The sequence below is a fragment of the Hippopotamus amphibius genome, chromosome 16 (assembly GCF_030028045.1).
Source record: "Hippopotamus amphibius kiboko isolate mHipAmp2 chromosome 16, mHipAmp2.hap2, whole genome shotgun sequence".
In the NCBI taxonomy this organism is placed as follows: Eukaryota; Metazoa; Chordata; class Mammalia; order Artiodactyla; family Hippopotamidae; genus Hippopotamus; species Hippopotamus amphibius.
The window spans coordinates 47,000,799-47,025,761 of NC_080201.1; the positions used below are offsets into that span (position 1 = coordinate 47,000,799).

General features: G+C 54.6%; 2 protein-coding genes and 1 long non-coding RNA gene across 8 annotated transcripts; 1 reads left to right on the top strand and 2 right to left on the bottom strand.

Annotated features, from left to right (window-relative positions):
* Window positions 1-7,190: 7,190 nt before the first annotated feature.
* On the bottom strand, window positions 7,191-10,979 carry SBSN (suprabasin). 4 transcript variants are annotated; one of them, XM_057712522.1, is made up of 5 exons: window positions 10,546-10,978; window positions 9,826-10,071; window positions 8,329-8,394; window positions 8,174-8,218; window positions 7,191-7,365 (listed from the first exon to the last, which is right to left on the bottom strand). In XM_057712522.1, the coding sequence occupies exons 1-5, from the start codon at window positions 10,918-10,920 to the stop codon at window positions 7,342-7,344; spliced, it is 756 nt and encodes a 251-aa protein (XP_057568505.1). In that variant the 5' UTR covers window positions 10,921-10,978; the 3' UTR covers window positions 7,191-7,341. The 4 variants fall into 4 exon arrangements, with proteins under 4 accessions (XP_057568505.1, XP_057568504.1, XP_057568502.1 ...); XM_057712521.1 differs by having other exon boundaries at window positions 10,492-10,975; XM_057712519.1 differs by having other exon boundaries at window positions 9,826-10,973.
* Window positions 10,980-13,281: 2,302 nt separating this feature from the next.
* On the bottom strand, window positions 13,282-24,942 carry LOC130838881 (uncharacterized). 3 transcript variants are annotated; one of them, XR_009049727.1, is made up of 4 exons: window positions 24,807-24,942; window positions 23,627-24,482; window positions 21,207-21,345; window positions 13,282-14,338 (listed from the first exon to the last, which is right to left on the bottom strand). It is a non-coding gene; the product is annotated as an uncharacterized LOC130838881 (long non-coding RNA). The 3 variants fall into 3 exon arrangements; XR_009049726.1 differs by lacking the exon at window positions 13,282-14,338 and adding an exon at window positions 17,638-20,793; XR_009049725.1 differs by lacking the exon at window positions 13,282-14,338 and having other exon boundaries at window positions 21,064-21,345.
* Window positions 14,916-24,675, top strand: GAPDHS (glyceraldehyde-3-phosphate dehydrogenase, spermatogenic). The gene is made up of 11 exons (XM_057712613.1): window positions 14,916-14,982; window positions 17,549-17,687; window positions 18,505-18,601; window positions 18,782-18,888; window positions 21,777-21,867; window positions 21,949-22,067; window positions 22,492-22,573; window positions 22,864-23,015; window positions 23,192-23,354; window positions 24,388-24,485; window positions 24,581-24,675. Exons 1-11 carry the CDS (start codon window positions 14,916-14,918, stop codon window positions 24,651-24,653), a joined length of 1,188 nt encoding a protein of 395 aa, XP_057568596.1. The 3' UTR covers window positions 24,654-24,675.
* Window positions 24,943-24,963: the final 21 nt, after the last annotated feature.

The window sequence follows — 24,963 nt, forward strand, 5'->3', positions numbered from 1 at the left end:
GCCCAGCCACCCATGGTGAGTTTGAGAGTCTGTGTCGAAACAGAGAGGGAACCCGTGCATCAGGGAGGGGAAGGAGAAGTGGGATGAGACTGAGGCCGCAGTGTTCCAATTTCCCAACCCCAGGAATCTGGGGCGCGGGGTGGGGGTGGGGGCATCTGAGGAGATAGGCTGGTGGTGTATCAGAAACGTGGTGGGGTGGAGGGGACTTAAAAGAGAGGAATCAGGCCGGACCTCATCAGGGAGGTGAGGGTAGGGCACCCAGTGGAACAGGACCCAACCTAGGTGTAGGCCAGCCTGGGTCGAGGGCACGAGAATGAGCGGCAGGTGCCCTTTCTTGGCCTTCCTCTCTCCGTTTCTATTGGCCTTTGTCTCTCCCATCTCTCTCCCCTCCCATATTGCCACCTAAAGGTGACTGTCGCACACTTTCACGCCTTCCAGCCACAGAGAGCCTGGGATCAGGGAGACCGCCCTCGGCGGGGACCCCAGGTGTTGCTCGGGGAAGGAAGTGACCTGGACCCTGAGAGGGTCACCAGGGCATCTCCGTTAGCATCCAGGCTGCCCCGGGCTGAGAACGCTGGGTGTGGAGCAGGGGAGCTGGGCGGGCCGGCCAGCCCCAGGAAAGGAGTGGGAGGGAAAGATCTAGGCAGCTAGGGAGGGCGCAGCTGACCCCATCCTGTTTACCAGACTTGGAGGGGGCGGCACGTGTGTGAGCTCACCGCGTGCTTTGAGGGTTGGGACTACACCAGCTCACCCCACCATGCCTCCAGCCTCTCCCAGAGGGACCAGGGCAGGGCTGGCAGGGGAGGAGAGGTCAGCGCAGGGGCAGGAGCCCCGGGTCAGCCCGTGGCCCTCTCCCACAGGCCCAGCTCAGGATGCAGAACTCGGGCACCCTCCTGAGGTCTCATCGCTGCTCAGCCCGTGTGGCTGCTTCTCCGCTACCAGGAACCCCAGGTCCTCCCGCTTGGCACTGCTTCGCTGTGTCGCTGGGCCTCCTTGCCGAGTTAGGAGGGGCTGGTTTCCATCTGCCTTTCTCAGTGTCTCTCAGTCAGTCTCTCTTTCCACCCCAGCACCTGCTCCCCAACTTGTAACATCCATCACCTCTCACGATGTAAACACAACTCCTGTCTGTCCTCCGCTGCTCCTTCCGACTTCCCTGTTATTCCGTCGCTGACTCTTTAATGGTAGTAATAGTGGTGGTGGTAATAACAATAAAAATCATCTTCATCGTTGCAGCTGCCGTTTATTCAGGGCTTCCTATGTGCCCAGCCCTTTAAGGCTGAAACAGCCCTGGAAGGATCAGTCTTATTCTCGGCCTGTCTGCCAGCCTCACTCCCAGGGTTTCCTAGAGTATGGGCCGCGAGAGCATCCCCCACCCTGGGGCCATGGCCTCCCTGAATCCAGAGCCTGCTGTCTCTCTATGAGATGACTCGGCGATGCGTCCCGCTGATCCAAGGCAGTGCCAAGTGGGAGGACCTGGGGTTCCTGAGAGTGGAGAAGCAGCCACCCCATCTAGGGACAGAGAACTTGGGGCTCAGACAGGACATGGTGAGTATGTGGTAGAGGCAAATCTAAGCCCAGCCTGTCTCATTCCCGAGCCTGGCTCCCAGCATATTCTGTCATCTCAGTGTCCCAGACCTTCCCCTGCTTTTCAAACCCCTCATTCTTCTCTGGATAGAATTAGGTTGGATTTTGCTCCGGGGCCATGTAAGGGGCAGAGAGCAGGAGTAAATCTGAGGCCTCCAGGGTTACTGCTGGACACCCCAGCCCCCTGAGCCCGCTGCTTCCCGCTACCACGGGGCAGGACCACAGGGTAGGAGGTGGTGCGCATGCTTACTGGCTCTAAGACTCCTTCCCACACGTGCCTCATGGGACACCCTTACCATGGCATAGAGTTACCCTCTCCCTTCTCTGTTACTAATATTTTTCTTTAAGCCAGCTTACTTTCTTAAGTATATTTTAAGAGAATACTTTACATCACCATTCTAAGAGGGAAGCCAGGCTCACTGGCCCATAAATAGAAAGCACCAGAAAAACAAAGTGAGAAGCAAACAATCGTATTACATTATAGCTGGTGGCAGCTCCTGTACCCTCTTTGTTAAAAAGGGAGATTAGCGAGTATGACAGAGGTGTTCCAGGCACCAGTGCTGAAACGGAGTCTTCCTCTTCACCTACTCAGAAAACGTCAAAGCAAATTAAGAAAAGAGTAAGTTTCTCACTGTGTGATGCTTGTGAACCGCCTAAATTCTCATGCCACCAGCAGTCCCGTGTTCTGCCTTCTGGGAAAAACTACCCTCAGGCATCCCTGGACCTGAGGGGTCACCTCAAATTAGTCTTAAGGCATATTTATGTCTTATTTTTTTAATTAATTATTTGTTTGCGTTGGGTCCTAGTTGCAGCACACAGGATCTTCATTGCATTGTTTTGGTTTTTTGGCCACAAGACACTTGGGATCTTCGTTCCCCGACCAGGGATCAAACTCGCGTCCCTTGCGTTGGAAGGCGGATTCTTAACCACTGGACCACTAGGGAAGTCCCAGTCTTAAGGCATATTTATTAAATACCTTTTGTGACCCAAACAGAAGACTAGATGCTTTTACATGCGTGATTTCATTTAGTCCTCACTATAACCTTGAAAGAGAGCTGTTATTCCCATTTTACAGATAAGGTAACTGGGGCCTAGAGCTGTTAAACAAACATATAAAATCATGTACAAGACCATGGTAAAATGGAGCTGTCAGAATCTGACCCAAGTCTGTCTAACTCCAAACAGCTTTTTCTTCTACGGTTCCATGCCTCCTAAGTTCTCCGTGACAGTGTCCACAAATCTGATGTGCTCACATCATGTCCAAGACCCTCTGATTTCAGCTTTTCTAACTCACTGCTTCATTCATTCACAACTGTTTATTGAGTGCCTACTTTGTGCCATGCCTGTTCCAGGCACTGGGGATACAGCATGGAACAAGATTATCAGAATCTCCTCCTGGGCTTCCCTGGTGGTACGGTGGTTAAGAATCCGCCGTCCGATGCTGGGGACACGGGTTCGATCCCGGGTCTGAGAAGTCAGAGATAACTAGGCCAGATAGTGGGGCCTTGGGGACAGTTGCGGGGACTTGGACTTTGACTCTGAATGAGGTAGAACCAGCCAAGGGCTTGGAGCTGAGGAAGGCTGTGATCTGATTCAGGTGTTAACTGAGCAACAGACTGGGGGGGGGGGGGGCGGGCATGAGGAGTACAGAGCCCAGGGAGGGGGCTTCAGGGGGAGGATGGAGGCTGGACTCAAGTATAGAGGGGACATGGGGCCTTGGGTCTGTGTGGTCTCTCTGCTCCCTTCGGTGGGGTCCTGGGCCTCAGACTGACATCTACCGGCTCACCTTGTCCTGTCCTGGAGCCCAAGCTCAAATCCTGGCTTGACCACTTAAGATGACCACCCTCTCATCTTTACCCATCGCTGCAACCTTGTCTGTAAGAGGGGTGGATGTGAGGATGACATGAGGTAACATGTGCAAAGAGCTTAGAACACTGCCTGGCATGCAGAAGCCCTTGATATACGTTCTTGCTGGTGTTGGATACATGGATGTTGTTGGAATACTTTCTTGGCTGTTGGTTAACTTTGAGACACATGCACAGGTGCACACGCACCTCCTGAAAGGGCCAAATGTAGAAACTTACCTTTAAAGGGGACTTATTTGGGGAATTCCCTGGCGGTTCAGTGGTTAGGACTCCACGCTTCCACTGTGTGGGGGTGGGGGGAGGAGTGGATCTCTGGTCCAAGAACTGAGATCCCGCAAACTGCGTGGTGTGGCCAAAAACCAAAAAACAAAACAACACAACTTTGTAAAGGGGACTTATTTTGAAGTAGCCCCTCCCCCCCCACACCCCCCAGGGTCACAGGGAAGCCTCCTGCCCCTCCGGCAGAGATCCCGGCAGGGAAATTCCCTGGACGAGGAGCCGGTCATCCCTGCTTACTAGCTGGGGGCCTTCGTCAGCTCTCTCCCTTCTCTGAGCCTCAGCTTCATCATCTCTAAGGGGGGGTAGTTGTGGGACCTGCCTCGGGGGGAGGTTGTGAAGGTGACTGAATCAAGTCTGTAAGTGCTTAGCCCAGAGCGAACACCCAATAAAAGATGACTGCGAGGGTCCCGCCCAGATTCCTCTCCCTGTGCGTCCTCAGCCGTAGAAACTGCCCTCCTCTCCATCTGACGCCCTCGCCTGGCTCTCCCTGTCTGGCGCAGGTGCTGGGTTCTTGCTCACACTTATTCCAAGGCCTTTCCCAAGTCCACACGAGCCAGTAGGCTCCCCTCGACTAGTTGCCGGACATTTGTGCCCGGCCTCGACCCCTTCCCTGGAACCTCTTAGTCTAGGGGAAAATGGAGATGAAACAGGTTAAGTATATAATTACAGGTTGTCAGAGCACCGTGAAGACCGGGGTCAGCGTGAGAGAGGAACAGAGGCGGCCCTTGGTTCAGGTTGAGTGAGACCGGAGGGGACACAGAGGCAGGGAGGATGTGTCTAGCAGCCCACCAGGCCTTAAGGCAGGATGAGCCGTGCCTCTTTTACCCTTCAGACCCGGCTCAGCTCACCTTTTCCAGAAGCCTCCCAGAACTGACCCCCGGTGCATACTGATTATTCTATAGCTCTTTGCACTTTCAAGACCCCCATCCAAGCATGAAAATGGGCATACAAATAAAATCAATGAAAGCTTCTACATTCTTTTCTTTTTTACTTTCTTTGATTATTTTATTTTATGTTTTTCAGCTCTTTATTGGAGTATAATTGCTTTACACTGTTGTGCCAGTTTCTGCTGTACAACAAAGCGAATCTGCTGTATTTATACATATATCCTCATATCCCCTCCCTTTTGAGCCTCCCTCCCACCCTCTCTATCCCACCCCTCTAGGTCATCACCAGTCATCGAGTTGTCCTCCGGCTTTTACTTTCTGAAAGAACGATTCCCTTCTAGGAGGGGACTCCTCCAGTCCAGGTGAAACGATGTCCAGCACAGAGTAGACCCTCAGTAAACGTGTGGTAGGAATGAATGCTTCTGTTTCTTGAAATGCAAGGAATAAAGGTCTGTGACTTACTTTGAGATACATCAAAAATGTATCGGTGCATGGCTGGATGGCTGGTACGTGTGATGAGTGGACGTGTGATAGAGCAAGTGTAGTCCCGGGCTAGTGGTGGAATCTAAGTGGTGGGTAGGCAGCTATCCACTGTCAAATTCTTTCATCTTTGCCATAAAATATTGCCAGGGGAGAGAAGGAACATATGTGATTGAAATGGTGGTATTCTGGGGAATTCCCTGGCGGTCTGGTGATTATGACTCCACGCTTCTGCTGCAGAGGCCATGGGTTCGATTCCTGATTGAGGAACTAAGATCCCGTAAGCCACACAGTGTGGCCAAAAACAACAACAAAGTAACAAATAAATAATTTTTTAAATGATGGTATTCCACAAATAAGGAAAAACACAGTGAATGTAAAGTACCAGGAACAGCAACTTTACTGTACACAGCAGGCCCCTCCCCTCCCTGGTGTGTCATTTAGTCCTTTTTTTTTTTAAGATTTATTTTATTATTTATTTATTTATTGGCTGCATTGGGTCTTCGTTGCTGTGCACGGGCTTTCTCTCGTTGTGGTGAGCAGGGTCAGCTCTTCGTTGTGGTGTGCAAGTGTGGCTTCTCTTGTTGCAGAGCACGGGCTCTAAGCACGTGGGCTTCAGCAGTTGCAGCACATGGGCTCAGTAGTTGTGGCTCACAGTCTCTAGAGCGCAGGCTCAGTAGTTGTGGTGCACGGGCTTAGCTGCTCCACGGCATGTGGTATCTTCCTGGAGCAGGGCTCGAACCCGTGTCCCCTGCATTGGCAGGCGGATTCTTAACCACTGCACCACCAAGGAAGCCCTGTCATTTAGTTTTTATTGATGCTTCGCTTTGTATTTGTTTTCACATTCTGTTTGTATATCATACCTTGTCTCCCCAGGAAGCCTGTACATTCCCCAAGGGCCAGAACACTGTCTCATTTCTGGCCCCACGGTTGATGGAATTTTGGAGCTGGAAGCCATGTTTGTAGTCCTCTCCTGAAGACACCCGCCCCTCTTTATGTGGAAGGAAACGGTGGCCCCTGGAGGGGAAGGTAGGTCTCCCAGCGCTCAGGCCCGTGCTTGGCAAGTGTTCTAGAGACTTTATAGGCAACCGTGCAAGGTCAGGGTCAGGCAAGAGACAGGCCTGCTGCTTCCTCATGGGTTACCCGGCCCTTCTGAGCCTTAGTTTCCCCATCTACACGATGGGGATCCTAAGGGAACTTCAGCCATTGGGTTGTGGGAGGCCTAAATGGTTACAGAGTATGAACAGCCCTTCACACAGTACCTGGAACCTACGAAGTTCTCAGGATGTTGTAGTCTCTGTCATTATTGCTCCGGACTTTGAGCCGTCCACAGATCTGAACACTGGGCCTTCTGTGTCACTGTTCCTGTCCTTGTAAAGAGGCCTCCCTCCTGTCGTCAGCGTGCCTTCCCCCGAGCCTTCAGTCCCCCTCCCTGAGAGAGGATCTCCCACAGGTACCTCTTTCCTCTCTTCTTATTCACTGAGTTCCCTCCCTACTGATATTAAGCAAGAAGAGACCCCTGGGTTTTCAGAATATCCTTGGTAGCTCGTAGGCGGTTTCTCCCTCCACTTATTGTGTGTGCTCAGTCATGTTTCTTAACTTGCGTGAGCCTCCAGGTGATTTTCTATACAATGAGGCAATGGCAGTATCTCCTACCTAACTGAATGGTTGAGAGGATTCGGTGAGGTCACACAGGGAGCTTCGCCGTGCTTTGTTGGCACAATACACACAAGTTACTATTGCTATTCTTTTGGTGCCACACCCCTATGAGGATGCTACCCCCTTGGGCTCCACCAAGGTTCCTGCCACTTTTTCCCTGGTGCTTCTGCCCCCACTGCTGGCCTAGAGGGGCTTTCCCTGCATGAACGTCCTCCCAGTGCCGAGCACGAATTTTGCACCCGTGAAGCATGGCTTGTCCCTGGAACCGCCCTCTTCCATTGATTGGATCAGCCTGAAATCGTCAGCTCAATCCATCCTATGCATCAGACACGCCCCCCCCCCGCCCCGCCCCCCCGCTTCTCCAGTGAATTATCAAGAGGAGAAAAGATAAGATCCCTCCTTAGGGAGCACAGTGGACCATGATGAGAGTAGTGTGTACAGTGTGATGTATTTATTCACAAATCCTAGCCCCCTTAAGGGACTCTAGAAATCTATCCTCCCACTTCCCCACCCCGCGTTCCTTCAGGTCATTTCAGCTGATACGACAACAAGAATGTCAGTCTGTTCAAGAAGGCCAGTTCATCAGTTTAGGGGATGATGTTGGTGACGCTCTGAAAGAGAGAAGGAGAGAGGGAGTGAATGCAGGGCACACAGGCCCAAGACCTCTGCCCTCACGGCCCCTAGAGAGGTGAGAGGGAGACCGGCTACTCCAGCCCGGACTTGCTTATGTTCTGGGGAATAATTTAAGGAAGGCAGCACCTAGACTCAGGAAGACTAGGGAGCCAGCCCTCCCAGCCAGACGTGCCAGGGGCCTCTGTAGGAGCTGAGAAGCCTTGTCTGTTTTGCCTGAGAGGATCCCCTGCCGCCTCCACTACCCAGGAATAAACAAGGGCGTGCCTTTGTGTTCCTGGAACAGTCTTAAGACACACTCTCACCCTTTTGCCCCAGGCTCAGGCAGCTGAATGTATTAAATGCAAAGAGAAGAGCTAGGACTTTCCTTTGGGTCCAAAGGGAGGACCAGCATCCCACAGGAGCCTTTATCCTTGTGGGGTGGGGGGGATACACAGAGTAGGGAGGGAGTCTGACAGAAGATGCCAAGGAGAGGTGATGGGCACATGGGGGCCTGGCAGGGGGTGGGGGGGCAGCGGTGAGCAGCCCCTGGCTCCTTGGCTCCTAGATGCACATTGGCCCCTAGAGGTCTTTTCTGCCTCAGTGGGAACGGAAAGTGCCCAGAAGGTGAAAGCAGGATGTGAGAGGCAAAGAGCAGTGAGGAAAGGCGAGACCAGAGCTGGGAAATGGGTTGGATGGTGTCTGCAGAGGCTGAGCGTCTGTCCACAGTGCAGTTGTCAGTGAACAGGCAATGGAAGAGGATGTAAGAGCATCTCCCAAGCGGGAAGTAGAAACCACGTGGGCACTCACCTTCCACAGAACTGAAAGGTCGATGAAGGGTTTGTTGACCGAAGCCTGAAATTCAACGACAAGAGGGTCAGTCCTCAGCATCTGTCCCACCAACCCTTCTAGGAGAACCTCCACGCCCCACCTCTCCGAGTCCACACTGTGCTCTCGAGACTTACTCCAGATGTTAAGGTTGTGGTTGTGGCCCCTTCTGGCTGGCTGGTGGGTCCGCCTTGAGGACCGTCCTGTGGACAAAGCCCAGACTGTCATTACAACCCCCCAGCCCTTGAGGGTCTCCCAAGTTCCTTTTCCCCAGTGGCCAGCTCCCCCTAGGGTGACCGGGGCTGGGGCGGGAGGCATAGGCTAAACCCCTGCCCCTCACTGTCCTGAAAGAAAACCCAAAGCCCATGTTGCTGTGGGAATTCTGTGAGAAATGGGAGGAGAAGCCGGGAAGGATGTCTCCCCCTGCTGGTTCAATTCCCTTTTATTTTAGTTAATGAGATGTCCTCAAGTCACTGAGAAGGGTCCGACTGGAAAGGGAACCCAGGGGAGCCACTCAAATACCAGGACCATAGTTTAACCTCAGCCCTGACCTCAAAGCTACCCCTTCTACACACACTCCAGCCTGATCCCTAACTCGGGTTGATCCCCGCCCTTAACCCTCTCCCCACACACTCAGCAGTGCCTCCCCCACTGCACTGCTGCTGCCAGGCTCAAATCCCCAAACAAATCGCCCTTTTGGTCTCCATTCAGTGAATCCTGGCATCTGACTCAGAGCCCTCTCCCTTGCCCTGCACGCTTTCTACATAGTTCCTTCCTCCCCACCCACCCATCCCTGGTTCCATGGCTGGAAGCCCATGTAGCTATGGGCTTTAAGGCCTGGGCCGGTCCCCAAGGTGGTGTCCCAAAGACTCCTCGTGGAGGACGGGGAGTGGGGACCTGGGGCCGGCAGGGGTCAGCCCTCTCCTGTTCCTCCTCGGTGCCTGTTATGCTGTGCGTGGTGCTGCTTGCCTCGCCTGGCCTCCGGTGTCGGTTCCCCCTACATAAGTGGGATCAGAAACCCTCCAGAAGGCCTCCTCTGACGGGGCCGTGTGGAAGCAGAGAAAGAGCCCTGACGTGCAATTCACCAGAGCTGTGTGCTAGCCACGTGACCTTGGCAAATCCCTTAAACCTCGCTGCGCCTCTGTTTCCTTATCTGAGAATCAGGGAGTCAGCATCCTCACCCTGACTACCTCAGAGGCTTGTTATGAAAATTAAACGGAATAGGGCTTATCTCCCAGAGCTGTTCCTCAAGCCCACGCTGACGCTCTGCGTTTTCTCAGCACTCATTCTCTTTGCATTGTAACCGATCTCGGCCTCAGTAACTGCTTCCTGTTCCCCAGGAGAGGCTTCGTGTTCCTCGCTTTAGATCTCCTCAACTGGGAGGGCAGCTCCCTGAAGATGGGGTGGGTCCCATTCACACTCTCTGATACAGGACTTTGCTGATAAGATGGCTTCATCCGTCTGACCCGCTGACCACCAGCTTCTTTGTAAGGAAGGTGGAGAGGGAGAGGAGGACGTGGTTACACAGCTGCCCAGCCTCCTTTCACCAAATGATGGCGACCTGGGCTCCCCAGATGTCCCAAGGGTTTAACCTCTCCCTCCCCCAACACCCTTCTCCCCTCTTGTTCACCTACATTCAGCGGCTGGTCGGCCTCCTTGCCAGCTTGGTTGACCCCATTATGAACATCTTGCTGCAACCCGTCCTTCTCCTTTCCGGCCTGGCCAGCAGCATGGTGGACCCCTTGGCCAAATTTCTCCGCTTCCTTTCCAGCCTGGCCAGCAGCGTGGTTGACCCCGTGGCCAAACTTCTCTGCCTGCTTTCCGGCCTGGTTGACCCCATTGTGGACCCCTTGGGCCACTTTGCCCGCCTCCTCTCCGGCCTGTTCAACAGCATGGTGGGCGCCCTGGCCAAACTCTTCCACCTCCTTCCCAGCCTGATTAACTCCATCAGCGACCTCCTGGACTGTTTTTTCTCCCTCTTTCCCAGCCTCCCCTGCAGCGTGGTGGACCCCCTGACCAAACTTCTCTGCCTCCTTCCAGGCCTCATTGACCCCATGGTGGACCCCCTGACCAAACTTTTCCACCTCCTTTCCAGCCTGATTAACTCCATGACGGATCCCTTCCACTATTTTGTCCCCCTCTTTCCCAGCCTGCCCTGCGGCATAATGAACATCCTGGCCAAACTTTTCCACCTCCTTCCCAGCCTGATTAACTCCATCAGGGACCGCCTGGACTATTTTTTCTCCCTCTTTCCCAGCCTGCCCAGCAGCATGGTGGACCCCCTGGCCAAATCTCCCTACCTCACTTCCCGCCGGATTGACCCCCTGAATCGCTTTGTCTGCCTCCTTCCCAACCTGTCCGGCAGCGTTGTTGACCCCGTGGGCAAGCTTCTCTGCTTCCTTTCCTGCTTGTCCGACGCCATTGTTGATGCCATGGGCTACCTTGTCCAAGCCGTGGTTGAGCCCCTGGATGCCCTTGTCCACCTCCTTGCCGGCCTGGGTCCCCGCACTGTTGACTCCATTAAAAACTCTCTCCACTTCCCTTCCAGCTTGTGTGATTCCGTTATTGATGCCTTCCAGGGCCTTGCCCACCTCTCTCTCTGCATTGCTCAGCCCTCGGTTGATGCCATCAATGACCTTGTCAATGGGGTCATCACTGGCCGCCCATCCAGGCAGGGCCCCCAGTAGCAGCAGGAGGGAGCAGGAGCTGAGCAAACTGGCAAGATGCATATTGTTGGGAAAGTGGGGAGGATGCAGAGAGGAGCCTGGGAGACAAAGCTGCTATTTATCCTCTGCCTCCCTTCCTCTTCTCCACCCCTAATGACTCAGTTACCCTGCGAGGCACTGACTTGGTCCCCAGTCAGGGAGGTATTTCCCAGGGAGATTTGGGGTTGAGCAACGAAGAGGAGGAAGAGAGAGTGAGTCATGAATGGAGAAGACTTACATGGCGTCTTTGCTCCTTGCCCAGATGTCTGCCCTTCCAATCACCTCCTCTTTTCACCCCTCACCCATGTCCAGGCCTCCTCTCTCCCAACCCCACCTTCAGTCACCCTCCACCCCTGGGACCCAGGCCTGGTTCTTCAGCATCTTCACTCCTCTTAGGGGACCTGAGGATCCAGTTTCCCGAGCAGTGAGAGTCTGGATAGATGGGAGGCGCAGTCAGGGGCTGGAGAGCACCCCCGGGGAGTTGAGGGAATCATCAGACCTTGTTCTTATTGTTCTTGTTGACTCCCACCCCCCACACTTACTATGTTCCAGTCTTCTCCCTCGTCCTCAAACACACCAAGCTCATTCCTGCCTCATGGCCTTTGCACCTGCTGGTCTCTCTGCCTGGATGCAGTTCTGAATGCAGAACTCAGATCTGCTGGGTTCCTCTTCACTCTCTTCTTGGCTCAAATGTCACCTTCTCAAAAACCCTTCCCTTCATCCTTCAGTTTTTATAGCTCCTACCATGATCTGAAATTCTTATTTTATTGTCTGTCTCACCTAACAGATTGTAAATTTCCAGAGGGCCTTTGTCTGTGTTGGTCATTGCTGTATCACCAGCTTCAAGAACCTTGCCTGGGGGTCAGTAAATATTTGTAGGTTGAACAAATGGATGGATTAGAAGACGCCAGGGGAAGAGAGTCTAGGCCTGAGCCTGAGTCTCAGAGGGTGCTAGAGGGAAGGCTGCCTGGATACCCCAGAGCAGCATAAGGTCTCTTGGTGAGGGTTGCAGATTTTGGAGCCAGGATCACATTCTTGTCCTACCTCCCAGCCCTTGGGCAAGGGCAGGGGGATGATTGCCATGAGCTGGGACAGGACGCAGTGTCTCCAGAAAAGCTGGTTGAGGCAGTCCCGGGGAGGGGCCGAAGACCCAGGGCAGCAGGAGATTGTCAGCCAGAACCTGGGCCGAGGGCCAGGAGCTCATCCCTCCTGCCCCCTTCTCCCTGAGGCCTCCTGAGTCCCAACGTGAAGCCCCAAGTGTTGACATATTGGCAAGGGTTGGAGAGGGAAACAGCTGGGAGTTTGGCCTAGGTGTGGAGAGGGGCATCAGAGGGAAGGGCAGGGGGTGGTTGCTGGGTCTGTCGTTGGTAGGTCTGTAAGAGCTAGTTCAGAGGGAGCCTGAGACCAGAAGGATGAGGGCCAGCGAGTGGGTACAGTTGGGTGCAGGCGTGAAAGATATTTGGGTTTTGGGTGCCAAGGGGAGAGCTTGGGAGAGGGGGTGGAGGTGGGATTGCCCATGGGAAGGCCAGGCACGAAAGAAGGTGCAGGGTATGAGCAAGTGGGGGTGGCAGAGTTATGTGTGTGGGTGTCCAGGTGTGGCGAGATCCGCATGGGATTTCGGGCTTTGCTCAGACAAGGACGACAAGGTCCACTCCCCTGGAGGACCCATGTGGCTAGCCCAGAGTTACACCCCAGATCCTGGACACTTGGCTCCACCCAGAACCAGGCCTCGCAGACCCAGAGACCCAGGAGCCTCTGCCGTCACCTATAGAGGGTGACTAATTGTGCCATCTCTCCAAGCTTGAGCTCACCAAATCTGTTTCCCAGTTTCATGGTCCAGGGACAAAGTCAAACCTCTGGGCAACCTCAGGTGTGACTTTCCTGCCCTTGTCCGGCACCCAGATGAGGGAGTGTCCCATGCCCGGAGATTGCTGGGTGGGGAAGGGTGAGCTTCAGAATTCTAATCCGTCCCGAGATGGAAAGGTGGGGTTTCTCCTTTGGCAATATACTCCATTTCTCTTTTCCTCCCCTCTCTCTGCCCCATCCTACCATCTTCTGTCAGCCCCCGTCCCTCTCCTCAGTGCTTCACTCCCATTTGCCACTATTTGAATCAGGACTTTGGCATCTATCTCCATACATGAGATTAGCCTGGAGTTGTCCTTTCTCTGCTGGTTTTGGTAACGTGGCTGAGCTGCTTCCTAGAGTGAGTGGAGGAGGTTTCAGTAGTTGAGCTATCACAGCGCCGCCAAGCACCCCCACGAAGTGTGCGGTGTGCACACACGCAGTGTGCCTGCCGCTCCACAGGGCCTCACAGCACGCGCCCTACCCAGAGCCTCTCAGCACAGGAGCTGCCCCTGGGCTTCCCGGCTCTGGTTACGCGCTGCAGCAGGTCCTGTAGAACGGCAACTATCTCTTCCTGATGCTTCGGCAGATCTTGCCCATAAAATCATGGGGATCTGAATCTGCCTTTGGGGGGCTAGATCGTTACTCTTTGTTTCTTCTCTTATTATTGGCCTACTCAAATTTGCCATTTCTTTTCGGACAGGTTTTGATCCCTCATATTTTCTAAGAAAATTTTAATGGTCTTGCTTTTTCTATCTATTATTGTAAAGTCGTACAAAATCGGTCCCTTTTCAGTCCTGGTTTAATTTGTGTACGCTTTTTCACCTTGATTATACATGTTCAATTTGTCCCCCTTTGTTCTGTTTTTTGGTCTTGGTTCACTGAAATCTCCCCAGCTGTACACTCAATTTATTTTCAGTTCCACCTTTCCCAGGCCATCCAAGCAGGAGCACCTCAGCCTTATTCTGTCCCATGGCAGGTGCTTAGCAAACTCAGTTCTCATGGAGGTTTCCGGAGAGAAGAGGTTATGTCATTCTGCCCCTTCTGGCTTCCACGCCTCTCTCTGGGATGATGATTCCCTTCTGGCCCAAACCTCCACACCCCCTAAATCTTGGTCACAGCTGTGTGTCAACTGGCCCTGCAGGTGAAGGTGCCTGCCTGTGAGTCACGGATGTGCAAGCAAGCCCCCACCTCCCATGCTTTGGGGGAAGGGAGCCATCTGTCCATTTGTTCCTCCCCTAATGTTTATTGAAAGCCTGCTTTGTGTCAGGCCCAGTTCTAGGAGCTGGAGGACCAGTGGTGAACAAAACAGAAAGGAATGGACCCAACAGCCCAACAGAGGGACAGTGAACAAGTAAATCAGTAACTAGATTATGGCAAACTACATGAAAAACCGTAAGGGAAAGAACAGGGTGCTGTGAGAGGACAGGACTTAAGGTTGCTCTAAGATTGGGGATCAGAAGAAGCCTCAGGAGGTGACATGTATTCATTCATTCTGGTATTATTTACTGAGCAAGTACCTTTTGTGTGCCAAACATTCTTCTAGTTGACGGGATATAAAAGTGAGGAAGGCAGACAAGCACTCTAGTGGCAGAGACAACTGGCAAGAAAACAAATGAATAAACAAGATGACTTTTAGAGAGACATATGCTGCAGTGGAAAATAAAAACACAGTGTGACCCTAGAGCAGTTTCGCACATTGGAATACTTAACCCAGGATGGGAAGTCAGACAAGGCTTCCTAGTGACTGAGAAAGGAGAGAACTTTAGATGTGGAGTTCGGGGGGCCTCTCTTAAAGGGTGGCCCCGAGGGAGACCAAGAGGCAGCCAATGGAAGACCTGGATAGGGCTTCCAGGCACAAAGAAATAGGGTAGCCATCCAGAGGAGGGTCCGGAACAGCATGGAGCCCCGTGCGCCCAAGGAGAAGAAAGAAGATAACAGAGAAGGGCTTTGAAGGCCAGTGTAAAATGTTGGATTCCATTCTAGACGCCAGGGGTGGCCTTGGAACCGTGGTACATGGCCACACGCCTCGACGGGCCTTCGTGCCGCCTCCTCTGTGACGTCACTGTGACGTCACAGAAAGCGGCTCCAGCTCCTCCAGCCCCCGAGCCCGCGTCTCGCAGTAACATCGCGCCGGTGCCAGGACCGCTGGCTGAGCCGTGAAACGTTAGGAGGCCATGTCGAAACGCGACGTCATCCTCACCAATGTCACCGTTGTCCAGCTGCTGCGACCGCCGTGCTCGCGTGAGGGAGGCGGCGGAGCGACCCCGGGGAGGAAAAGAAAGGGCGGTTGAGGGGTTCCTGCAGCCGTCTCTGAGCCCCTGCCGGCGAGCGGCGCCCCAGTCGTGTCCACCGGGAGCCCGGCAGGAGGCCTTGCCTGCCTGGGCTCTTCCATCCGCCGCTGCCCTCGCTCGCTCCAGCCCCACCCTCCTCACCACCGGTTTGCTGGCAAAGTGGTTTCTATGGCAATGGTGGAGAGGACGGGGACCCCCTGCCCCCAGGTTGGGTTTTGTGCAGATGGCCCAGTGGAAGGGCGGAAACGGGGGCCAGGACGGAGGCCAGCGCCGGGTTTACGAGGCGCCCCGTCTGAGGGCAGCCGCTGGTTGTTGAAGTACCCGGGCGAGCGAGGTTTCACGTAAAATTGACGCTGATGCGAAAGGGCCGCTTGGGGGTTGGTGGACTCTGTCCTCCCTGAATCACACAAAGCGAGGACACTCGAGCCCGCCGGGTGCCGAGCCATTTACAGGCGTGCGATCAGTGAAGCCTCACAATCACCTCTGAGGCCAGTGTTTAGTGTCCCTACGTTACAGAGCGGCCACCAGAGCTAAGAAGACACAAAGCACGTTTCTGGGTCTAGGCACGGGAATAGTGGAGTTCGGACTCGGAGTCCCTGCTCGCTGCCAGTGGGCGGCCCTGCCTCCCCCAGCCGGAGGTGGGCGCACACGCTCCAGCCAGCGAACCCAGGCCTTCGGGCAGGGCCACCCCATTCGCTCCCAGCCTCCTCACTGGCCGCAGGCGAAGCAGGCGGGCAGCCTCAGCACCACAGGGGTGGGCGTGGCCGAGGTGGGGCGGGGCTTGGGCGGGGCTCCAGGGTCCCGCAAACCCTGGAAGACGCAGCCACAAGCAGGTTAACAGCTGCGGGCTTTGAACCCCTTCCCTGTTTATCACTCGCTCAGTGATCACGGGCCTCGGTTTCCTCTCTGTAAAGTGGGTATATAGCGCACACCTCGCAGCATTCAGTTAGCTGATGCGCCTGAAGAGCTCAGCACAGCACCTAGCCTTTGGTGGGACTCGGGAAATGGGAGCGTTGTTGTAACTGGTAGAGCGCACACCCATACCCGTGTTTCACCTACCAGGTGATGCTTCATCACTGAAGCTCCTCCGGGCTCTTCCTTCCCAGAGCAGCCCATGTACCCCACCCTGGAGCACAGGGGAGAAGGCAAGGCTGGGGGAAGTAGCAAGAGAAGAACCACCTGGGTTTTCTTTTGAAAGGTCACTGAGTGGGCTAAGAGCCCCACTCTTCATCCATAAGGACAAACCTCCCCTTTTCATGAGAGCAGAAACAGAACCCCCAGGAATACAAACATTCTTAAGGTCACCAATAACCAGCAATAAACACTGACTAACATCTTTAGGAACATGTAGTGTTACTGGAAACACACACAGCCCAGCCTTCGGCCACAAGGTCTGTGGCAGCCTGGAGAGACCAGAGAGACAGGTCTGCTGACCCCCAGCTCCCAACCCCTCCACCCCACCCAAGGTGCCTGATTCTGGTGCCAAATGCAACTCCCACCTTCATCCTCCAGGCTCTCTCCAATCCCATCCCTCTCCCTTTCCTCATGAACACACCATGTCAGACGTTCTCCCTTCTATTAAAATCAGCACCTACTGGGCCTTGAGATCTCACGGAGTCCTCACAGTAGCCCCCAGGTGGAGGGTCAGATGTGACACCAGGAAACAGGCCAGAGTTTCCTTAACTTGCTCAGGACAACTCAGCCGGCAGGTGGCTGAGCCAGGCTGACACCCAGGCCTGACGCCCAGCTTGAAACCCTCTACCAGCCACGCCCCCTGACTGCTGTCTCCATCACGTCTCTCCTCCCCACCTCAAGCCCTCAGCTGTAGCTCAGCTAGCAGAGCTTCACGCACATGTGCTTTAAATGCAGTATGGGCGTGGACGTGTGTGTTTGGAGAGGCAGAAGCTGATAAGGGTTTCCATTTGTTTCATATGATAGACCTGTGTTCCCTAAACTTCTCTGAGCATAAGAATCACCTTGTTGGAGACAGGATTCCTGGGCCTCGGTACAGACCCACTGAGTCAGATTTCCCTAGGAAGTGGCCTCCTGGTGATTCTTACCAGAACAGTTTGGGGATGACTGGACTAGCTCAATTATCAGACAAGTTTGGGAGATGATCTTTGAAATATTAATGTATGTGGAATGTTTCCTCGACGTTATCATAAGCACTACATATATTACTCATCTAATCCTCATGGTGACCCACTGAGAGAAGTACTGTTATCATCTCCATTTTACAGAGGAGGAAACTGAGGCACAGAGACTATCACCCCAAGCAACTGTTAAAAATACATACCCATTGAGTTAGAATGTCCAGGGAAGAGGCCCTGGCACTGATATTTTAAAGCAAGCCCACCCCCTGCTCATTCTGTGGATCAGGTAGGTTTGGGAAACACCAGGCTGTATGGTTGGCCACTAGGCGCCAGGAGCCAGCAGCAGGTTCTGGGTGGCAAAGATGGCTCATTCTGTTGCAGTGATGACACAGCTCATAGCCCCTTTCCCCCACTCCCCAACAGTGATCAGAGAACCACCCCCACCAGCGCCCGAGGTTGAGCCGGAGCCCCGGCCCCAGCCCCAGCCAGTCAAGGAGGAAGTCCCACCACCTCCACCTCCTCCACCTAAGAAGCTTCGGGAGCTGACTGTCGGCATCAATGGGTGAGTCGCCTCTGGCCCCTGAGCCATTCCTGAAGCTTCAGGGCCCAGCCTCTCCTCCATGACTAACTGGGGCATTTCCTCATGTCTCAGCAAGGCTTTCACTCGCCCATCCTGGAGAAACATGGGGATCAGGTAAACAGGGCTCCGGTAAACAAGTCCCTGACCCCTAGAATGGTTCAGAGAGCTCACATTCTGGCAGGAAGTCAACAAATAAGGAACACGGCAGCTCAGTGATGAACAGTGTGGAACTCAGGGGTACAGTAAGACTGAAGAGGGCAGTGTTAGCCAGGGGACTCAGGGAAGGCCTCTGGGAGGTGACACTGGAGTGAGGCCTGAGTGATAACTGTGCAGCAAGCAGTGGCAGCTCAGTGTAATAAGGATGGGCAGGAATTCAGCGCGGCTGCTGTGACACAAGCAGGGGATTAGAGGGAGGGCGGCGGAAAGCTGGCAGCGGCCTAGGGGACCATGGGAAGGAGTTTGGATCTGGTTTTACTGAGAGAGTGGTGGAGGTTTTCAGGTCAAGAGATATAATCTGACGTGAAGTTCTACAAGATCCATCCAGCTACAAGGTTAGGAATAGGGGTAGAGGACAGATGGGCAGAGGAGGCACAGAAAGTAGTGAAGAGGCTGGCGAGGTCATCTGGGCAAGATGACACTGGCCCGCACAGGGATGGCTGCCTTCTTCCCCAGATTGAGAAATCCCACCCAGTCCCCTTGAGCCGGCCTCTTCTCTGTTCCCTGCTTCCCTCCCGTCCCCTCCTCTGCCTGCTGGCTGAGGATTCTGAGGACCACCCCCTCAACCTTCATTCCTGGACAGCTTTGGACGCATTGGTCGCCTGGTGCTGCGTGCCTGCATGGAGAAGGGCGTTAAGGTGGTAGCAGTGAATGATCCGTTCATTGACCCAGAATACATGGTGAGCAGCAGACAAAAGGGCGAGATAGGGGAGAGTGGGACCAGGGTGGGGAAGGGGTTCAGGGGAGCCCTGTGGAAGCTCCCAGCTGCAATGTGATGGAACCTTCACCGCGGTGGGGACTCCCTAGGGATGCTCGCTCCCCGTCCACCCCAAGACTAGGAGCCATTCTGTCTCCTGCAGGTGTACATGTTTAAGTATGACTCCACCCATGGCCGATACAAGGGGAGCGTGGAATACAGGAATGGACAGCTGGTCGTCGATAACAACGAGATCAGCATCTTCCAGTGGTAAGGGCGGCCGTCTGTGCAAGCCTGCAACAGACGAATGCAGGGGACGCAGAGGTGACTAGAAGGGGATTCCAGCCTCTCATGTGGGGTTCATAAACCCCCAAATTGTGTGTGCACATGCCTCTGGGTACTGGTATGGAAAGGGGGTCTCAGAGAAGTCCCTGACCCCTAGAATGGTTAAGAAGCACTAATCTAGAAAGATGCCCCACTGCACTCAAAATACTTTTTATTTAACATGTGTGCATTTTCTCTCAGGCATATGAACTCAAGCTGTCTAAAACTCAACTCCTGATTATTCTTTAAGCCTCAGATCTGTTCATCTGCCTGCCCAGGAAATGGCATCACCACCTGGCCAACTTCTTCTATTCAGTTCCTACACAGCAGCCACAGAGGCCGTTTTAAAACATCAACGGGGCCTGGTTACGCCCCCACGTAGATCCTCCGATGGCTTCCCATCACCCCACAAATAAAATCCCAGCTGCTGACGGGGCCCCCCACCAACTATATGCCCCACTCCCCAGCCTTTCCACGTCACTTCAGCCACACTGGCCATCAGCCTCTCGGGACCCTGCACCAGCACCTTTTCTTAGAACCCACTTCACCTAGTTCTCACTGATACAAATATGCCTCCTTCATTTCAAGATTTGTTTAGAATCTGTAAGTCAAAAGCAATAACACTGGGTGTTTAAAATGCTTCAAATACAAACATTTTCAAAACACCAAAAAAATTCTATAATGGGAAACAGTAAACCTCCTTCACCTTTCTAATGTAAGTTATTAGCCACTGCTGGGCCTGTAGCTGCCTCCGATTTTACACACTTGCACACGCATGCTTGTGAGCTCCCTCCAACCCCAGGCGAGATCTGCAGCCTTCCCAGCACTCCTCCCGGCAGGTCTGCTCTCAGCCCCACTGTTTATTTGTAGTCAGGTGGCCAGGGATGGGTAGAAGCAGGGACTTAAGGGTCAGTGAGAATAGAAGCTGCTTGACCCAAATTTGAAATCATGACAGCAAAAACAATTCCAAATTCCAGCAGGGCAGTCATTACTGAGACATACTGTGTCCGTCCCTTCCTCAGCCTGGGCACTGTCCTTCCCGCCGCTTGGGGCATTCTCCCAGGGCTGCCCCGTCCCCGCACAGCCGCCCCCTCAGTGTGTGCCCCCCTCAGGTGCCGACTTCCCCGATGACTGCAGCGCCTCTTCCCCCTTCCCCGCTGCTCTCCATCGCACCACTGCAGACGTCCTCCGGGCCGTCAGCACTAGCTGTTTGCTTGAGTGTGTACTTTAGCCCGCTCCACCCTTTCCAGCTGGGTGACCCTGGGCAAGGCAGTGAACTTCCCCGAGCCTCGGTTTCCTCATGCATCTGATAGGGATGCTGATCATACCCACCACAGCGCAGCAGGGAGCACGGCCGGAGGGGCGTGGGGAGCACCAGGAAGGGCTCACGCAGCCTCCTTGCAAGGAGGGCCCTGGGCACCACTGTTGCTCTGGCACCCGCAGGCGCAGGCCCTGGGCCTGGGTAGACTCAGTACCTCCTTGAAGAATGAACAGAATCCTCGAAACAGGCCCCTGGGCAGGAGGGCAGAGCCTATGACAGCCTAGGGGAAGGGGCTGGGGTCTCCAGGGGCACCGACTCTGCCCCATGCCAGCTCCACAGCTGCCACAAAGGAATTTGTTGAAGTGCCCTTCCCCCAACTTGGAAGGCAGGGAATGGGGGGCATCAGAAAAGAACTTCTTGGGTCAGATGATGAAAAGTGTGACCTGACAGATGACCAGGGAGCAAGAAGAACCATGTGTGGTGGCCCAGGGAGAAGAGAGGAAGCTGCTCGTTCATTCATCTCTAGGGCCAGCCCGCCTGTGCTCCCAGGCAGCTCTGCCTCTACTCTTTTCACCTCTGTCCTGGCTCTTCTGAAAAATACCAATAATAACAGTACTTAACTCAGCACAGGGTTAAAGGAGTTCAACACAAGTAAGGCACTTAGAATGTGGGCAAATGGCAGGTGTTCCATAAACATGTGTAGAATGGCTAATAAAAAAAACCCCAGAAACACTGACTGAACCCCTCCGGAGGGACCCAGCCTTGCTGCCGTGGAGTGGTCTAGAAGATGAGACAGACACTAACAATCACCAGAGCAAACACTGCAGTTGTGATCAACGCTGTGAAGGAAAAGAATAGTATAGAGTTTCCTCATTTATTGTTTGTTTGGTAAAGCCAAGTAGAAAACAGCAATACTAGATGTTTAATATGTTTCAAGCACAAACATCTGATATCAAGTGGAAAAGGTATATTTATAAAACAAGACACAGAAAATCTCCTTTACCTTTCCAACATAAACCACTAGCTACTGCTGGCCCCAGGGCTGCCGCAAGGCTTCAGTCTCCTGGGAGTTGCTCTCTGGATGTGATGTGTGTTTTCAGGGCCTTGCCTGGCCTCTGGCACCAGGATCCCTGTTGCAGAAGCTGAGGAGTAAAGAGAAGAGGGGTGAAGAGGGCTGTGATGAGGTTGCCAGGGCTGGAGCCAGAAGCAGCAGGGCAGGCCTCAGCCTCCCAGGGTCTACATTCTGGGCAGCATATGTAGAAAGGGCCTGACCTGGCTGGGAGCAGTCCAGATGGTCCCCTGGGCAGGGGTTGAGGCCTGAGTTGGCGAGGTGGCAGCCTGTACCCAGGCATAGCAGGTGCAGTCAAGAAAAGCGGCCCACCAGGGGGTTAGCGATGAGAGGCAGAAGCAGCAGGGTCGAGCCCATCTGGGGCAGCTAGGGATGCGTGGGCTGGGGGGAGCAGACAGCCAGCAGGAAGGTGTCCGGTCAGCCTTTCAAATGGTGAAGGCCGTGGACTGTGAAGGGGAGGCCGTGCAGGGGAGACTGACTCACTGTGCTGCCGCTCCTCCACAGCAAGCAGCCCAAAGAAATCCCCTGGAAGTCTGTCGGGAGCCCCTTTGTGGTGGAGGCCACAGGTGTGTACCTGACCACCGAGGAAACTACAGTAAGTCAGGGAGAGGTGCCCGGGGCTGCCCAGGGGGTGTGGCACTTGAAGCACCTCATGACACCTGTGCGCTTTCCCCAGGGTCACATCGAGGCAGGTGCCCTGCGTGTGGTCATCTGTGCGCCCTCTCCAGACGTACCCATGTTTGTCATGGGGGTGAACGAAAAGGACTATAACCCTGGCTCCATGAAGATTGTCAGGTAATGGGCAGCAGCATTCTGAAGTGTGCACCTGGAGGACAAGCCAGCCTGCGGTGGGGAAGATTCTGACTCGCCCTCCCCACTCCCACTCCCACTTGACCCCTGGTGCTCTTTTTTTTTTTTCCTGGTGCTCTTTTCACATCAACCCACTTCTCCTTCCCAAAGTCTTAACAGCCATCTTGTGAGCGTTCCCCTAAAGCCATCTATTAGAAACGCACGGCTTCTGGAGAACATGCTTAGGGAGCTTCCCCCAGCTGCACCTCTGGTGCCTCCTTCAGTCTGAAGGCATCCCTGATGCTCCCTTATCCCCAGCATGACTTTTCACAAAACCAAGCCTGTGCGCGAACCCTGAAAGACAGGGAAGGGTGGAGGGGTGGCTCTGAGACTCACCTCTCAGTGCCCTTGCACACCCGGGCCGTTTCAGCAACGCATCCTGCACCACCAACTGCCTGGCCCCCCTTGCCAAGGTCATCCATGAGCAATTTGGAATTGTGGAAGGGCTGATGGTGAGTTGGAGAGAAGGGTTGGGGCCGGAGGCATGGCGGGGAAACTGTACTTCTTCCTCCCATACTTGCTTAGTGTGTGGAGTTAACAGGAAGAGACTGGTTTGGGGGGGAGAAGCCCACCAGTGGTGAAGTCTTTTAAACTCTGGAAACTGCCTGCATGTGCCCCTCCTGTGACTGGAGGTGGTGGCCCTGCCAGCCTCCACACTTGGGTCACCACCCTGGGCCTGGGAAAGAGAGGCATGGGAGCTTGGGAGCAAGAAGCGCTCACCTCGGCCCTCTTCCTCCCCAAGACCACAGTCCATTCCTACACTGCCACCCAGAAGACAGTGGATGGGCCATCAAAGAAGGCCTGGCGAGACGGACGGAGTGCCCACCAGAACATCATCCCAGCCTCCACAGGGGCTGCCAAGGCCGTGGGCAAAGTCATCCCAGACCTCAAAGGGTATGAGGGCACAAAGCTGCAACCGGGGGGGTGGGCTGGGGGCGGTGCGCACACTCCAGGAGGACTGGCCTGGCCCCCATTCCTCGAGGTGTCTGCTGAGGGGAAAGCAGAGACAAGGGGGAATGATGGAGATGTTCCTGGGTTCTGACTCCCACCCCTGACGTGAAATTCTCCAGGAAGCTGACGGGAATGGCGTTCCGAGTGCCAACCCCAGACGTGTCTGTTGTGGACCTGACCTGCCGCCTGGCCCAGCCTACCTCGTACTCAGCCATCAAGGATGCCATAAAAGCAGCAGCGAAGGGGCCCATGGCTGGCATCCTTGCCTACACCGAGGACGAGGTAGGGGCTGAGGAGAGGGGACCCTGGGAAGAGCCCTCTGGGGAGGGAGCGTGATTTTCCATTTGCCAAGGAGGTGTTTGCAACTTATCAAAATAGGAACAGTGGGCTGGGAAGGTCAGCTCTGCCCTACCTCAGGATCTTTGCACTTGCTGCCACTTTGGTTTGGAAAGTTTTTCCCTCAGGTGGTCACATAGTCTGTCCTCACCTTCTCCAAGTCGCTACTTCAACCTCTCACCTCTGAGAGATGTTCTTTTTGTGGCCCTTTTCCTTACCTGATATGTCACTTCATAGTCCCTGTTGGCCCTGCTAGCACGTACACTCCAAGACAGCAGGGACTTTGGGACTTGTTTTTCACTTCTGTAGCTCCAGCTGTCTTCCCAGGGCCTGGCATACAGCAGGTGCTGAATACGTGCTTAGTGAACAAGACAAGGGCTCCCATTTTTCAACACTTGCTTGAGGCAGGCCACAGCCAGATGCCTTCCCTGTGAGGAATGAATATCACGTCCCTTTGCTCCCAGTAGTGCCAGCTCTGTCTGTCCACCTTGGTGCTGTCTGTTTTAGCTCCTGAAGGTCCACTCTCACACAGCTGCCAGGAACTCTTAAAGAAATCAGATCACATCACCCCCAGAGCTGAAAACCTTCCTGTGGCCCTCCACCATGCTAGGGCCAACCCCCCAGGGCCTTTGTGCTGTAGTTCCTTCCACCTGAGACCCTGCTGAGGGCTGGAGTTGACCAGATCCAGACTCACTGCCTCCCCTCAGGGAGGGCCTCTTGCATTCCACGCGCAATATTCCCAGGAAGAGATGTCTGTTGGTGCAGCATCAGAGGCTGTTTGCAGTCTGTATCCTTTGGCCAGTCCCCTACCTGCAAAACCCCTGGGGATGTCTTCCTCACACCCTGTCCCCAGAACCTGGAGAGAGTGGGACTCTGGCAAATACTGTAGACGAACGGATGGACAGTGTGCCCAAGAGCCTGAGCTCCTGGAGGTCCTTGCTCTGCGACCCACGCTTATCTTTGAAATTCTGATGCCCAGGTCGTGTCCACGGACTTTATTAGCGATACCCACTCGTCTATCTTTGATGCTAACGCCAGCATCGCGCTCAACGACAAATTCGTGAAGCTCATTTCCTGGTAAGGGGGAAGGAAGGGGTCAGAGAACGTGGAGAGAGACCGGGGGTGGTCGTGAGGATCCCCTGAACCCCCTCCATCCATCCCTCCCTCCCCAGGTACGACAACGAATATGGCTACAGTCACCGGGTGGTGGACCTCCTCCGCTACATGTTCAGCCGAGACAAGTGAAGCAGGCAGGCCCGCCTCTGCTTCTCTGCGCTCCCGGGCCGGAAGCCGTTTCTCCCGTACCCGCCCTCGGCCCCCCGGGGGGAAGGAGGGCGTCGCGCGCGAGGGGTCCGGACTGCTGGGCAAAAGGTGAAATTAAAAACCCGGAGTGCTCACAGCTGCGCCCTCTGTTTCTGCGCCGGTCACGGCGGGGTCGGGTCCGGGATCCAGACTCGCCCCGCACGCGCTCGCTAGGACCGCGCCCGGACCCCGAAAGCGGCTCCCGCGAGGCCGGGACCGCGCCGGCTCCGGCTCGGGCTCGGGCTCCGGCGGG

What these genes read in the sequence shown, in the direction of transcription:
- SBSN (XM_057712519.1), bottom strand. Translation starts at nt 10,920, where the DNA reads ATGCATCTTGCCAGTTTGCTCAGCTCCTGCTCCCTCCTGCTGCTACTG. An exon ending in CCACAACCTTAACATCTGGA is followed by an intron (nt 8,219 to 8,328) that starts GTAAGTCTCGAG and finishes GTTGAATTTCAG; the next exon opens with GCTTCGGTCAACAAACCCTT. An exon ending in ACCTTTCAGTTCTGTGGAAG is followed by an intron (nt 7,366 to 8,173) that starts GTGAGTGCCCAC and finishes TCTCTCTTTCAG; the next exon opens with AGCGTCACCAACATCATCCC.
- GAPDHS (XM_057712613.1), top strand. Translation starts at nt 14,916, where the DNA reads ATGTCGAAACGCGACGTCATCCTCACCAATGTCACCGTTGTCCAGCTG. An exon ending in GGCTCCATGAAGATTGTCAG is followed by an intron (nt 22,068 to 22,491) that starts GTAATGGGCAGC and finishes GGGCCGTTTCAG; the next exon opens with CAACGCATCCTGCACCACCA. An exon ending in TTGCCTACACCGAGGACGAG is followed by an intron (nt 23,355 to 24,387) that starts GTAGGGGCTGAG and finishes TCTGATGCCCAG; the next exon opens with GTCGTGTCCACGGACTTTAT.